The sequence below is a fragment of the Oncorhynchus clarkii genome, chromosome 8 (assembly GCF_045791955.1).
Source record: "Oncorhynchus clarkii lewisi isolate Uvic-CL-2024 chromosome 8, UVic_Ocla_1.0, whole genome shotgun sequence".
Taxonomy (NCBI): domain Eukaryota; kingdom Metazoa; phylum Chordata; class Actinopteri; order Salmoniformes; family Salmonidae; genus Oncorhynchus; species Oncorhynchus clarkii.
This window is the reverse complement of record NC_092154.1, coordinates 29195634-29211986: the sequence shown is the minus strand read 5'-3', so window position 1 is coordinate 29211986 and position 16353 is coordinate 29195634. Positions and strand designations below refer to the sequence as shown.

Sequence of the window (16353 nt, the reverse complement as noted above, 5' to 3'; positions counted from 1 at the left end):
ACAGATGTACTGTATAACAGAACACACACAGTATAACAGAACACACACACACACAGGCTCAGTAACAGTACAAATGAAAAATGATCAGGCCTACTGTACATCTTACTGTAGAAAGTATTGTTGAAAAAAAAGTCTAGGTTGGAACTGTTGCTGTTAAAATATCATAACTATTTGTTTATTCTGAACTGGAATAAACTGATCAATAAAATCACACAGGTTGAAGTTTTCAACAAACATGTCTATTCTGGGTTTTGACAGTGTTGGAGGTCATGCTCAGCACTGAGTCTGTTTCTGTAATTGTTTTTGAAGTATGCCAGAGTTGAGAACCCTGGCTCGCATAGGTATGTAGTGCCAAACTGGATCAGAACATCTACTGCTTTCGCAGTCAGGCAGAAGACCACTTCCTGCTGTAGATGAGCAACACAGAACTGTGTTTGCCTCAAAAAGCATCTTGCTTCAATCAGTTTTATTCCAGTTCAGAATAAAAATGATGACTTGTATTTCAACAGCAACAGTTCCAATCTATGACAACAATACCTTGCTAACTGACTTTCTTTTCGACTGTCGAAATACTGTTTCCTGAAGCATTCTGTCCTGTTCTAAAATAACTCCCTGGGTTTACCGTCATGCTGTGGATGTTTGGACAGGACGTGTTGTTTTATTTATTTGTTTGTTTTGAGAGACTCATTATCAGTGGCGATTTTAGCATGCAAATCATGATGGGGCAAAAAAAAAAAAAGTTTGATCCATGTCAGCAAAGACACTACACAACACTAAACAATACATTAACTGCACTATAACGGCAAAAAGCGGTGCCCACAAACTGTTATGGCCTGCATAAAGTTGTACCAACAGCAGAGCTTTCCAGCACAGTGGAGTGAATCCTTACCACCGCTACACCTGACTATCAGCGGAGCCTTGTCTGGCAGGGAAACAATTAATTCAGCCTTGTTTAGTGTCTTTAAAAAAAACATAGCTGATATGGCTGACTTGTTTAAACAAATGTGGTTTCTACTGACAATTGAGATGCACAAACTATGGCATAAGGGAACGATGAGCGGATAAGAGGCATTCCATAATTTAGATTAAGACGGACGTAGTCAATATAACTATGTGTTCAGCACTTTTGAAATGTACAGCGACAGAATGCACAACACGGGCTGCTGTTATAGGGACCCCATCTGCCCTGAATGACGGGTCGCCACTGCTTATTACTAAGCACTTCCCCCACAAAACACATTGTGGGTGCTCCTCGTTATTTCTCAAAGTGTGTATGAAACCAAGAGAGATAAACTCATCGCTGTATTTGCGTTTCATGACGATTGAGCTCAGTCAGAACTTGTGGCTATCTTGAGTCCATTTGGTGACAGCGGTGAGTGATGGCGAATGGGAATGATAAATCAGTGGCTGACAGCGATTCATCTGCTACTGAACGACAGCGCTGCAGCGTGTGGGTCGCGGAGGGATCTTCAAGAAAACTGCAAAAAAAGAAGATCTGGTAAACCGCGAAGCACACGGGCATCTCCCACTTGCGCAGCTGCCAAATTTAGCAGAGACCGCTGCTAAACATAGAGCGCACTGAACAATGAGTGCAGTTGCACTTGGTCAAATCAATTCCAGTAATTAGATAATTATACATTTACTCTGACACGTGGCGACCCACCATTAACAGGTATGCGACCCATTTTGGATCGTGACCCATTACTTTAAGAAAGGCTGATCCAGACCCAAAACGTAAAAGCAGGTAACTGCATTTTCACATTGACGCACAGATGACGCTAAAGGCCGACCAGAGGCTTTGCTGAAATTCTATTATATCAGGTTTTTTTCAGCGCAAGAAAGTATACAAGTGTGGCAATTTTCACGCTTCTATACCAAATCGAACTATTTTCAATTTTTTATAGCTAGTACTGGACTAGAATTTGATGAGAGGTGCATTACGTTCTTTCAGCCAGGCACTGTAGCATGTCGTCGCCATGGAAACCTCTTTAGTCGCTGCAGTGCGTTTCCGTGGTGTAAACAGTATGTGCGTGTGCGTGGATTATGTTGAACATTACAGGGCCGAGAGAGAGATTTTCAAGGTGTCTGGCAAATGAACACGTAAACTATAACAGTGTGTTTTTGTTAGCTTGGAGTAGAGATATATTTTTCTGTTGTTGATAGTAATGTTTTTAGCACAGCGAAAAGGGCATAATCTGCTACTCACTTCACTTCAGTTAAACTCCAACCTGGCGAGCTAGCTACAGTATTAACGTTTTCGCTAGCTAACGTTACGTTTGTAGGCTAACTTGAATCTTGATAGGTAGCAACTGTGGGTAGATGGATTTCAAAGCTTAGCTTTGGTAGTTATGTTGTTGTGAGATAGCTAGCTAACGTTAGCTATTTTGGCAAACTATTTTTCGGTTTACATGTAGAGTTTTGCTTTGGCTAAGTCTGTCTCAGCTGTTTATTAGTCAGCATCCACCGAAAAGGACTTCATCATTCTGTGACTTGGAACAGGTCGAAACTACTCTAATATAGGAAGTGAACTTGGAAACATTACTTCTGCTATGTACTGTAGCTAGCTAGTTATTTCAAGATAATAAACGACGTCTCTAAGTGCACCAGGGAACATTAGCAAGCTCGTAGGTCGTGTTATTCTAAAAAGCTAGCTAGGTAGCCAAACCAAACCAGTTGACGATGAGAGCTTTTCGTGGGAATTGAGTGCATCACTGTTTGCGATAGTAGGTGACATCTCACCTTGTGAGATTTAAGCATAACTACAGCATTTTTTCCATTATTTAAACATAGATAGCTTTCTATCAAATCAGAGAGGGAGATGATCATGCTTTTCGGATGTGCTTGGAACTAACGTTACTCATCATCTATCACCACTGCTACCCATCAAGTTCCAAGGCAGTAACGTTGGCTAACATCAAATAAGCTTTCTCGTGGGTGGATCAGCTTTCCCCAAATCAAAGAATTCATCTTACACATTCACAGTTTGGAGCCATGACCATGACAAGGCTTTAACACTTGCGACAGCTGTTCCAAAAAGGAGACTAAAAACACAGATGTTCGTCAGCAAAATGACTTTGAACCAGTCCAGCCTGTTTGGTCAGGTAGACGATCTGCAAGACTTAACATTCATCGAAAGACCTATACGCAGGAGTCTAAAGGTATTTGACAAGAAAGTGCATAGCTAACGTTATGTTTGAAATATTGATCTTCTACTATTTGTTCACTATATTCCGCGTGATGTTTTGTATGCCTTTTTCTCAGAAAATTGTCTTTGTAGAAATGTAATTGAAATAATTTAATACATCACTAAAAACAGGATTATAGGCTATGGTTAGATATTCTGATATCAAAGCCTAGGTTTGTTAATGTTACGAATAGCCTATATGTATATGAAAATGTATATGTAGCTATGTTGACAATGCTTATTGTCACCTTCATCTGTCATTTGTATTTTCCTTTTCTTTTTAGTTATGGTTCTGCTTTATTACAGCAGAACATAGGCACCTGCCTACACTTAGCCATTATCATGACTTAGCCTATATCATAACTTTTAGTTCCTCGCACAAATAGTCAATGGAACATGCTATCGCACTGTAGCCTGGCGACAGGGCAGCGACAGTTATCATTTCAGCATCAGTGTAGGCTACCCCTGTGAAATCGCACGAACCAAAGCCGCGTTCAAAACAACTGGGAACTCGGAAATCGCCGACTGCCGACGTCAATGCGTTCAAGACAATTGGGAACTCGGGGGGGAGCTCAGACTGGGAAAATCGTTTTGAACGGTTATCCTACTTGGAATTTCAAGTCCGGAACTCTGGCCGCTTTCTAGAGGTCCGACTTTCCGACCTGAAGATCACTGACTTTATGATTTGACCTAGTTTTTTTCACAAGGTCCCAGTTGTCTTGAATGGTGCTTTCCGAATTCCCAGTTGCTTTGAATGCAGCAGAAATCACTACAAGAACCGACTATGTAATGGGGTTGCCCACACGTTTGCTTTCTCCTGTGACGCAGCTTCTGTCAGCTGTTTGCATCACTGGCTCTCTTTCTCCCCCTCACTTGCCCGCTCCTCCACTGCAGACAGTATCTGCAGAACAGTCGAGGATTTCCTCTCCATCAAAAATAGTCACCCTCCTCTATGCTGTAGTTCAGGGGTTGGCAAGAGGCTGCCCGCAAACATTTTTATTTTATTTTAAATTCTCCCTGCTGTAGTTTGTGGATCCTCTTGGTGCAAATGTGATATTAAAACATGGACAACCTTAGGGAATGCATAAAGGGTTAGAGTCCCATCTTTCTCCTCTTCCTCTCTTTAAATACTTGTTAGGCTGACAGTGAGGTAGTGAGGAAAGGGTTAGTCTACTTTAACTATCTTATTCTGTATGCATGGCTGCTGCTTCAGAGGTGGGCGTGTGTTTTCTGTGCTCCGCTTTCTTTTTTTCTGTGTCGAGGAGGATCCAGAGTGAGGCGGCTCAGATAATGAGAGAAGCTTCAACGTAAGAGACTACGCACACACACACCCACACTCCCCCTGGTCCCCCACGCACACTCTCCCACGCAAGCAAACAGGGACAGAGAGAAATAACTGCAGTCAGTCTGTCGTGCCTCACTGCAACCCCCTTACTTATGACTCGCTGAGTCAATTTAGAACCGTGATCAGAATTCTGTCCAGCCCTCACCACATCAACCCAGAATTTGCCCCACTCCTCCCCCACTCAAGTCTGGGTAAACAGGTCATTACTAGTGCAATAGGATGCCCAGTCACAGTGGTAGAGCCAGTGAAGCGACAGACGGAGACAGAATGTAGTTAACCTTCCCTCCCACACACACACACACTCACATAATGGAGTCCCTTTGCACACAATGGTTGAATCAACATTGTTTCCACGTCATTTCAATGAAATGACATTGAACCAATGTGGAATAAAGGTTGAATTGACGTTCGTGCCTAGTGGGTGAGCATCCTCATAAGTTACTTAGTTATCGATTTGAGCGGCAGCACAGTGGTTTTGTAGATGGCGATGTGTCCTTTATAAAGTTGTCCAATGTCTGTTTTTATTTGGCTTGAACTGATTAATCTCTCATTATCTTCTGTCTACTGTTCTACTTTCAGACTGCTGAAGAGATAGAGAAGCTGACCGTGGACGAGGATTTGAATGACATTGAGCGGGCGGTCTACCTCCTCAGGTAAAGGGGAATGGAGGGCTATTGTAAGAGACCACAGTCATTTTTAATCACAGTCTCTAGACCCTTATGAAAATGTTTTGAAATGATTGAATAGGTGTAGCCGAAGTAATGCGGTCAGAGGGCAAGGTGGAGCTATTATCTGATGTCTGCAATAAACATTAGCTCAGGGGTTTCGTTCAATTTAGCTTCCGACTAACCGACCCTCATTAACCGGTCAAATGTTTACCAAGCAGTAAAATGATAATACCAACAGAAAATACTCTGCAGGTGTACACAGAACGGACATTTTTCATTAAGAGTTTCATCAAAACAAGTAACTACAGCAAGCCTATTGCCTTAGTCAAAAGGCTATAGCCTATATATGAACATGCAACTGCTGTAAACATTTGCCAAAATGCAATTTGCGTGAAATCACAGTTGTAAACAGTAGGGTTGGGGGGGTATCCAGATTTTCATATCGTCATACAGTCCTTGTCTCATCCCAGGATTTACAGTATTACTGGCTTAGTACACAAGGGGGAGCCCATTGGTCGTCTATTACCAGAATGCTAACAAAATTAGCACAAGTAATAGTGAATTTCCATGGACAGGGCAAGAACAGATTATTTAAAAAATGCAAGGAAATCAAAAGACCCCTGCAAGGAAAAAGTGACCCCTGTCAATACACAGCTGGACTCACCTTCTCCCACTTTCTCCTGTTGTGCTATTTACAAACAAACAATTGGCTCAACTGTTCTGGGGAACTATGGTAAGCTTCATAATGTGACAGTGTTCTTCATTTCACCTATCAGCTTTATCTCCTAACGTATTGCACAAGTTGACTGCAGGTATTTACTGTAATAGGAGCCACAAATATGAACATTTATTGAAGAAATTCAAATAAATAGTTTCAATGGTATTGAAATACGATCCCGTGGCTATTGCCAAATACCACAGTATACGGTATATAGGGTACACTGCCCAAGCCTACTAAACAGCATACCTTAAGCATACCTTAAGCATGCATTTCCATAAGTGACAGAGACTCTTAGAAAGAGGGGGATTCTAAAAGCAACAACTATGATGGGTTACTAATATGACTAGGATTGTGCCTTTGGCTTCTGGACAATGAAAGAAAGTTAATATGAAAACCAATAGAACAGGAGAGAAATGCTGGTTAATGGCAAGAGGAAGTCTCTGTAAAATAATTGCCTCCACGTTTCTATGGTTGGATTTTGGCTAGGCTACTTTGAAGCAAGGGAAGACATTCATCATTATTTGAAGTAAAGTAAAACGTTCAGGTTTCAAACAATTATACTGCCTCAAGCTCACATTGCGAAGTGGTGGGTGACTCGCTGATAGCATGCCTACCGTTGACTATATAGCCTATGCACTCAAATGGTGAATGGGAGTAGCACTTTAATTACGAGTTGAGATTGAGAAATACAAATACTATCTCTTTTTAATCGTGGCCATCAAAACAGTTTTTAACACGCGATTACATTTGGAATTGTTATTTCCGCTCAATGACTGGGCTTATAAAAGCACATTTCACTCTAGTACCAGCTTTTTGAGGAGCTGCTGTCTGACAAGTGATGGGCCATTCCTCTCCTCAAACTAGGCTCTGTATGCTGTGCATATGTGATAAGATACATGACGACTAACAAAAATACTCACATGCCAATTTACTTCCTCTAAATTATGCAAATTATTCTACAGACCGATAGCAGGACCGGTCAAATTTATTTTCGCCAACTAACCAATTAACGGTTAACCGTTAACATCCCTACCATGAACCCATTTTTATATCTCTCGCGACCCCATTTACTAATCAGGCCTCAACACCTACAGTTGAATTCAGAAGTTTACATACACCTTAGCCAAATACATTTAAACTCAGTTTTTCACAATTCCTGACATTTAATCCTAGTAAAAATTCCCTGTTTTAGCTCAGTTAGGATCACCACTTTATTTTAAGAATGTGAAATGTCAGAATAATAGTAGAGAGAATTATTTATTTAAGCTTTTATTTCTTTCATCACATTCCCAGTGGGTCAGAAGTTTACATACACTCAATTAGTATTTGGTACCATTGCCTTTAAATTGTTTAACTTTGGTCAAACATTTCAGGTAGCCTTCCACAAGCTTCCCACAATAAGTTTGGTGAATTTTGGCCCATTCCTCCTGTTGAGCTGGTGTAACTGAGTCAGGTTTGTAGGCCTCCTTGCTCGCACACGCTTTTTCAGTTCTGCCGACAAATGATCTATGGGTTTGAAGTCAGGGCTTTGTGATGGCCACTCCAACACCTTGACTTTGTTTTACTTAAGCCATTTTGCCACAACTTTGGAAGTATGCTTGGGGTCATTGTCCATTTGGAAGACCCATTTGCGACCAAGCTTTAACTGATGTCTTGATGTTGCTTCAATATATCCACATAATTTTCTCTCCTCGTGATGCCATCTATTTTGTGAAGTGCACCAGGCCCTCCTGCAGCGAAGCACCCCCACAACACGATGTTGCCGCACCCGTGCTTCGCGGTTGGAATGGTGTTCTTCGGCTTGCAAGCCTACCCCTTTTCCTCCATACATAACGATGGTCATTATGGCCAAACAGTTCTATTTTTGTTTCATCAGACCAGAGGACATTTCTCCAAAAAGTACGATATTTGTCCCCATGTGCAGTTGCAATCCGTAGTCTGGCTTTTTTATGGTGGTTTTGGAGCAGTGGCTTTTTCCTTGCTGACCGGCCTTTCAGGTTATGTTGATATAGGACTCGCTTTACTGTGGATATAGATACTTTTGTACCTGTTTCCTCCAGCATCTTCACAAGGTCCTTTGCTGTTGTTCTGGGATTGATTTGCACTTTTCGCACCATAGTACGTTCATCTCTAGGAGACAGAACGCGTCTCCTTCCTGAGCAGTATGTCGGATGCGTGGTCCCATGGTGTTTATACTTGCATACTATTGTTTGTACAGATGAACGTGGTACCTTCAGGCGTTTGGATATTGCTCCCAAAGATGATGTGGAGGTCTTCACATTTTTTTCTGTTCTGAGGTCTTGGCTGATTTCTTTTGATTTTCCCATGATGTCAAGCAAAGAGGCACTGAGTTTGAAGGTAGGCCTTGAAATACAGCCACAGGTACACCTTCAATTGACTCAAATGATGTCAATTAGCCTATCAGTAGCTTCTAACGCCATGACACAATTTTCTGGAATTTTCCAAGCTGTTTAAAGGCACAGTCAATTTAGTGTATGTAAACTTCTGACCCCCTGGAATTGTGACAGTGAATTATAAGTGAAATAATCTGTCTGTAAACAATTGTTGGTAAAATTACTTGTGTCATGCACAAAGTAGATGTCCTAAACGACTTGCCAAAACTATAGTTTGTTAACAAGAAATTTGTGAAGTGGTTGAAAAACAAGTTTTAATGACTCCAACCTAAGTGTATGTAAATTGGCTACAACTTAGTTGCCAAATGAGTCGCATGGAGAAGTGTTATTTGTTTGGAAAATGTGGGAGTTTACAAACCATTGAACATTGTCTGTCATTACATATTGTGTGTCGAGGGGTCCATCTCTGCCACTGCAGACCCAACATTCAAATCTGCATTCTCCTAACATAACAACACACTCAGGGAATGTGTGGAGATCACTGTGCGATTCTAAGTTAGCCGTCTGCTAGGCCTGCATGTGTCCCCTTCTAATGACCTTGATTTATTTGGAGCTCTGAGTAAGACATTGCATTTATAGGGGATCAAGCATTATAGCTGTGAGAAATCCTATTGTATTTGTTGGCGTTGGTTATTATTATTGTTCTTCCGTAAGGGGAAATTCAATGGTAAGGTCAATCTGAGCATGAAAAAACTAAATAGCTAATTTCCTAATTAAACTACTTTCATATTTAATTGAATGTGTGTATTTTGAAGTACAGACTAATGTCGGCCTTTATATTTTCCAAATGGTGTGTTATTGTTAATACAAGGTAGGATACAAAGTCTCAGAGTAAGGTTTTTCAGTCAACTATATTTAATAGCTTTTGGCAATGGCTCACAGAACTTGTTTTGGTACTTAACCTGTCCTCCTGTGTTTCTGACGAAGTCAGAAGGTTAATGAAACAATATCAAACACATTTTAGTCCATTGAGTGCTAGTATAGAATTTTACAATCTAGTAAAGATCGAACGCTCATTTGGACAGGCGGTGTCACATCCTTAACATTTTTGAAAAAGTTATTGTAGATGCATTTAGAGTATGAATGTATTCAAATGTTCTATGCAAAGCTAACTTTCATCAAGGGCTGAGGGGATGTGTAATTGGTTGCCTTTCTATCTTTGTCAGTCCTCCTTCTAAGTGTAACGGATGTGACTGTTACATACGCTTCATAAAATGATTATGGACTCACTAGTCAGCATCACTGCATAACGCGATCATAATAACATGTTCATGCACTTCCTACTGTTTCCGAAGTGTGTTTGTTAGATTAAGATAGTAAGCTAACTGGCTATCTGTATGAGTGATCCGTTACAGGTGTACGCACGTTCTCTTATGAACTGCAATGATGCGTTGTTCTGCTAACCGGAGCATCACATGTGATCACATCACATGGCATAATAAAGGTCTTAAATTCATAAACATAATTAAGGTCTTAAAAACTTTCACCGGTCATGCTGAGTTTGTTTACTTCCTGAGTAAGCACGGGAACCCCCCAGTGACTATTGTTCAGTGTCTGTGTGTCACTTGAGAAATGCAGCTGTCAAGCCTGAGGTGATTTACGATCTGACAAGAAATTGACAAAAGTGCGAACCCTGTGCCATTGGTATGTTATAAAACTTTTTTTACCCTTTCACATAATTACAATGAAAAATAGTTTAACCATTCATAGGAAAGACATTAACATAATGAAGTATGTCAAGATATAGTAGAGATGAATGAGGAATAAGTGCAGCTAGCTCAAATATGGAAATTAAAGTATTTAAAAAAAAATTAAAGTATCAATTTGATGTATTTAATACCATTCCACTTATTCCGTTCCTGTGGAGTATATACTGTACAGTGCATTCGGAAAGTATTCAGACCCCTTCCCTCTTTCCACATTTTGTTACGTTACAACCTTATTCTAAAATAGATTAAAACAAGAATACATCCTCATCAATCTACACACAATACTCCATAATGACAAAGCAAAACAGGTTTTTAGAAATGTTTGCAAATGTATAATAAAAAAAACAACAGATGCCTTATTTACATAAGTTTTCAAAACCTTTTGTCATGAGACTCGATATTGAGCTCAGGTGCATCCTGTTTCTATTGATCATCCTTGACATGTTGATTGGAGTCCACCAGTGGTAAATTCAATTGATTGGACATGCTTGGAAAGGCACATGCTTGTATATATTTGTGACTTGTTTCAGGAAACTAGGTGGATGTCGCATGTTTTTTTGGCAGAAATGCCTTCTGGAACATTCCACTAACGGTCCCCAAACGTAGCTGCTGCTCACTCCGTCTGCTCGAAAATGGATAAATGTTTAAAAGTAAGGCCCGCGTCCCTAGAGACACATAACAGCTTTACTGGTAGTACTGCTACTACCAGGGGTACTACACATGCACCTGTTGATGACACGGGTTGTTCTGCTTCCACGAGCTCATCCACTGTTAGCATCAGTAATTCTACATTTGTTGTTATCCTAGCCTACATGGATACTGACAGTTGTGAATCTGATGCAGCCGAAAAGCTACTGCCCCCTTACCCGGGAAAGCACTGAACTACATTGATTTGGAGTTCACTTATATTGGGAGTAGTGCCTTTCATCAGCCACAGTGCATATGTCCATATGTGCAAAAGTACTATCTCACAACTCAATGAAACCTTCCCTCTTGCGCAGACATTTAAAAACGAAACATGACCATTTAGAAAAATAAGCCACTGGAGTTTTTTGAGTGAGAATAAAGATAGTTTTCGAGTAGTAAGACATGTATAAAAGCAACAGATACCATTAATGAGAAGGGGCTAGAAGCGTCTTATATGGTGAGCTCCCGAGTGGCGAGGACAGGCAAGCCCCATACTATTGTGGAGGACTTAATTATTTCTGCGCGGCGGATTTAGCTGGGACAATGCTGGGGGAAAAGGCAAAAAGAAACTATACAGACAATGCCTTCATCAAACAAGACTGTTTCACGACTCATCAGTGACATGGCAGGAGATGTTTTGAAGCAATTACTCCTTTGCATACAAGCCAGTGAATTATATGCGTTACAGCTGGTTGAGTCAACAGATGTGGCGGGCCTGGCACAGCTCCTGGTATATGTCCGTTATGTTTATGGGGGGTCAGTTAAGGAAAACATCCTCTTCTGCAAAACACTGGAAACCAGGACAACATGAGGATATTTGTAAAGTACTGGACAGCTTGTGACATCAAATGGACTTTGGTGGTCAAGATGTGTTTGTATCTGCACTGATGGTGCAAAGCCATGACAGGGAGACATAGTGGAGTGGTAACGTGAGTGCAAGCAGTTTCTCCCGATGGCACTTTGGTACACTGCAGCATCCACCGAGAGGCTCTTGCTGCCAAGGGAATGCCTGACAACTTGAAAGACGTTTTGGACACAATAGTAAATATGGTTAACTTTGTTAAAGCAAGGCCCATGAACTCTTGTGTATTTTCTGCACTATCTAATGATATGGGCAGCGACCATGTAACGCTTTTATAACATACAAAAGTGCGCTGGTTATCAAGGGGCAAAGTATTGACACGTTTTTTTGAATTGAGAGACTAGCTTAAAGTTTTCTTTACTGACCATAATTTTCACTTGTCTGACCGCTTGCATGATGACGATTTTCTCATACGACTTCCTATCTGGGTGATGTTTTTCCTCGCCTGAATGATCTGAATCTAGGATTACAGGGACTCTCCGCAACTATATTCAATGTGCGGGACAAAATTGAGGCTATGATTAAGAAGTTGGAGCTTTTTTCTGCCTGCAATAACAAAGACAACACACAGGTCTTTCCATCATTATATTATTTTTTTTGTGTGCAAATGAACTCAAGCTTACGGACAATGTCAAATGTGATATAGCGAAGCACCTGAGTGAGCTGGGTGCACAATTACTCAGGTACTTTCCTGAAACGGATGACACAAAAAAATTGATTTGTGATCCCTTTCATGCCCTGCCTCCAGTCCACTTACCGATATCTGAACAAGAGAGCCTCATCGAAATTGCAACAAGCGGTTCTGTGAAAATTTAATTTAATCAGATTTCTGGATAGGGCTGCTCTCAGAGTTTCTTTCCTTGGCAAATCGTGCTGTTAAGACACTGATACCCTTCGCAACCACGTACACTACTGTTCAAAAGTTTGGGGTCACTTAGAAATGTCCTTGTTTTTTGTCCATATTTTATCCATTCAAATAACATCAAATTGATGAGAAATACAGTGGAGACATTGTTAATGTGTTAAATGACTATTGTAGCTGGAAATGGCTGAATTTTTATGGGATATCTACATAGGCGTACAGAGACCCATTATCAGCAACCATCACTCCTGTGTTCCAATGGCACGTTGTGTTAGCTAATCCAAGTTTAGCATTTAAAAGGCTAATTGATCATTAGGAAACCCTTTTGCAATTATGTTAACACAGCTGAAAACATTTGTTCTGATTTAAAGAAGCAATAAAACTGGCCTTCTTTAGACTAGTTGAGTATCTGGAGCGTCAGCATTTGTGGGGTTGTTTACAGGCTCAAAATGGCCAGAAACAAAGACCTTTCTTCTGAAACTTGTCAGTCTATGCTTGTTCTGAGAAATGAAGGCTATTCCATGTGAGAAATTGCCAAGAAACTGAATAGCTCCTACAACGCTGTGTACTACTCCCTTCACAGAACAGAGCAAACTGGCCCTAACCAGAATAGAAAGAGGAGTGGGAGGCCCTGGTGCACAACTGAGCAAGAGGACATTAGAGTATCTAGTTTGAGAAACAGATTCCTCACAAGTCCTCAACTGGCTGCTTCATTAAATAGTACCCGCAAAGCACCTGTTTGAACTTGTTATCAGTATAAAAGACACCTGTCCACAACCTCAAACAGTCACACTCCAAACTCCACTATGGCCAAGACCAAAGAGCTGTCAAAGGACACCAGAAACAAAATTGTAGACCTGCACCAGGCTGGGAAGACTGAATCTGCAATAGGTAAGCAGCTTGGTTTGAAGAAATCAACTGTGGGAGCAATTATTAGGAAATGGAAGACATACAAGACCACTGATAATCTCCCTCGATCTGGGTCTCCACGCAAGATCTCACCCCGTGGGGTCAAAATGATCACAAGAACGGTGAGCAAAAATCCCATAACCACACGGGGGGACCTAGTGAATGACCTGCAAGGGCAGCAAGGGCATTGAATATGAAACGTGGCTGGGTCTTTCAGCATGACAATGATCCCAAACACACCGCCCGGGCAACGAAGGAGTGGCTTCGTAAGAAGCATTTCAAGGTCCTGGAGTGGTCTTGCCAGTCTCCAGATCTCAACCCCATAGAAAATCTTTGGAGGGAGTTGAAAGTCCGTGTTGCCCAGCAACAGCCCCAAAACATCACTGCTCTAGAGGAGATCCGCATGGAGGAATGGGCCAAAATACCAGCAACAGTGTGTGAAAACCTTGTGAAGACTTACAGAAAATGTTTGACCTCTGTCATTGCCAACAAAGGGTATATAACAAAGTATTGAGATAAACTTTTGTTATTGACCAAATACTTATTTTCCACCATATTTTGCAAATAAATTCATTACAAATCCTACAATGTGATTTTTCTGGATTTTTTTTTCTTCACATTTTGTCTGTCATAGTTGAAGTGTACCTATAATGAAAATTACAGGCCTCTCATCTTTTTAAGTGGGAGAACTTGCACAATTGGTGGCTGACTAAATACTTTTTTGCCCCACTGTATATACTTTGGATGTTGCTTACTTTGATCTTCTCCCTGTTTACAAATATCTTGGCATCTAGATATGAGTTAGTTAAGAAGCTGAGAAAAAAAATGCTACTTCTATATCAATAGGTCATACCTCTCACTAAATAGTAGAAAGTAGATCATTTAGTCGACGTTCCTACCGTTCTTAAACTATGGCGACATCGTCAATATGAATACAGCTGCCACTTCATTAAAGCTGTTGGATGCAGTTTATCCTAGCGCACTGTGCTTTATTACGGATGACAGGTTTACTACACGTCACTGCATTCTCTAACAGAAAGTTGGTTAACCCTCTTTGATGTCACGTAGGTCGATACATTACTCTCTTTTAATTTAGAAAGCTATTTAACAAAAACTCGCTGTGCCTAACATCCCCTTGACGTGCGAGCTACCATACCTGGTCGCCAGGGATGGCTAACTCTAGGAATTCATTCGGGCTCTGCAGAGTTAGGTAAAACAACAGTCTTTAGTTTTTTTGCATCTTATTTGTGGAATGATCTCAAATTCTGTATAAATGTCCCTTCACTAAGCTCCGCCCCCCCATGATTAGTGTTGCAACCTCGTTCAACGTTTTCCCGGGAAGCCCAATTCCCCATTCAACTACTGGCTAAAACCCTCACAATGATCTCAAACTGTTTCTAATAGACAATTAAATTTAACACAGACTAACCTTTGCTAATCAGGAAACTCTTTGGGTATGTTGTGGTGGACTGTCATTACAATTGCTTCACGGGAACCTGGTAAAATTGTTTTTATTGTAACTAATCATTGAATGACTCTGAATTCACTGTCAATATGCAGTCAAGGGTTAGGGTTAGCTATAACCACTAACCAGCTGAGCTAGCAAACAATGTAACAAAAATATAATTTCCGTTTAGAACAAATACTCTATCAATACGCTCTGCATTTCAGGAATCACATTAGTACTCCTGGTTCACTGTTAAATTATTTAGCTCTCATGCTAGAAATGGTTGGAGATCCCTGTATTAGTGCCTCTAGGACAATTCAGACTGCTGATTCAATACCTTTTTACGAAAGAATGTGTTTTTTTTCTTCATCTTTTTTTGTTGTAATTCTGTTGCATTTTGTATAGTTTGTATTTATTGTGTGTATCTTTGTTACAGGGCTAATTTGTAAAATAAACCTTAGTCTCAACATGACTCCCTGTCAAAATAAAGGTTAAATAAATAAAATACCCATGAGATTGTAAGGCGTAGCAGTATGCAACCTTGCATGATGTTAAAGGGCCATGGGCCACACCTCCTTATACAATGGCATGCCAATTGGCTACATGGTGGCGCTATAACATATGATTAAGCTTGGAAAGCTCACGCCCCTTTCCCCTTGAAACGTAGAGTCAAGGAATTCAGTACATACTGTAGGTCCCTCTCCTCACAAGGAACAAAATTGCCTCAAAGACCCATAAGGGCTGCCATAATGGACACACAACACATAAAATGCTACTCCTCTGGCTCCAAATGACTAATCTACACAAAACTTGATATATAACATCTATGGACCAAGGTCTCTACTCAAAATTGTACAGGCTAGTATGTAAAACATGGCCCCTATTGACAAACGAACATTCACATGGGCCTGGTTTGACAAGTAAAATCAGACATGGTTATTCATATTGTAGCCTTGGCTTCCAGGCCTCGCTCACGTTTTTAACGAGAGCCTGGGGCATATTGGAAAAGTAAGTATGAGTGGAGTGCTGATTGCCAGCAGCCGCTGGCTGATTGGCTGTGAGTAGACATTGATAAAAATAAAAAAAACACCCCTCCCCTTCCTCTTCGGAAGCGCAAAATATCAAAAGTAAGCTAATTTACAATGCTAGCATTGCTAGTATAATATATACAGTGCATTCGGAAAGTATTCAGACCCCTTCCCTTTTTCCACATTTTGTTACTTTTACAGCCTTATTCTAAAATAGATTAAATAAATGTTTTTCCTCATCAATCTACACACAATACCCCACAAAGTGAAAAACGAAACAAATGACTTATTTACGTAAGTATTCAGACCTTATGCTATGAGACTCTAAATTTAACTCCGGTGCATCCTGTGTCCATTGATCATCCTTGAGATGTTTCTACAACTTGATTGGAGTCCACCTGGGGTAAATTCAATTGATTGGACATGATTTGGAAAGGCACACACCTGTCTATATAAGGTCCCAAAGTTGACAGTGCGTGTCGGAGCAAAAACCAAGCCATGAGGTCGAAGGAATTGT

At 40.6% G+C, this 16353-nt stretch overlaps 1 protein-coding gene across 3 annotated transcripts in view; it reads left to right on the top strand.

The window, feature by feature from the left end:
- Window positions 1-1990: 1990 nt before the first annotated feature.
- LOC139415239 (protein phosphatase 4, regulatory subunit 4) overlaps window positions 1991-16353 on the top strand; it is a 116202-nt gene continuing 101839 nt past the window's right edge. Inside the window, exons 1-2 of one of the 3 annotated variants that reach the window (XM_071163177.1) lie at window positions 1991-3158; window positions 5109-5182. In XM_071163177.1, coding sequence (XP_071019278.1) covers window positions 3054-3158; window positions 5109-5182 — 179 coding nt within the window. In that variant the 5' untranslated portion in view covers window positions 1991-3053. Of the gene's footprint in view, window positions 3159-4414; window positions 4492-5108; window positions 5183-16353 lie in introns of those variants that run through there. The other 2 variants (XM_071163178.1, XM_071163179.1) reach the window with 2 other exon arrangements.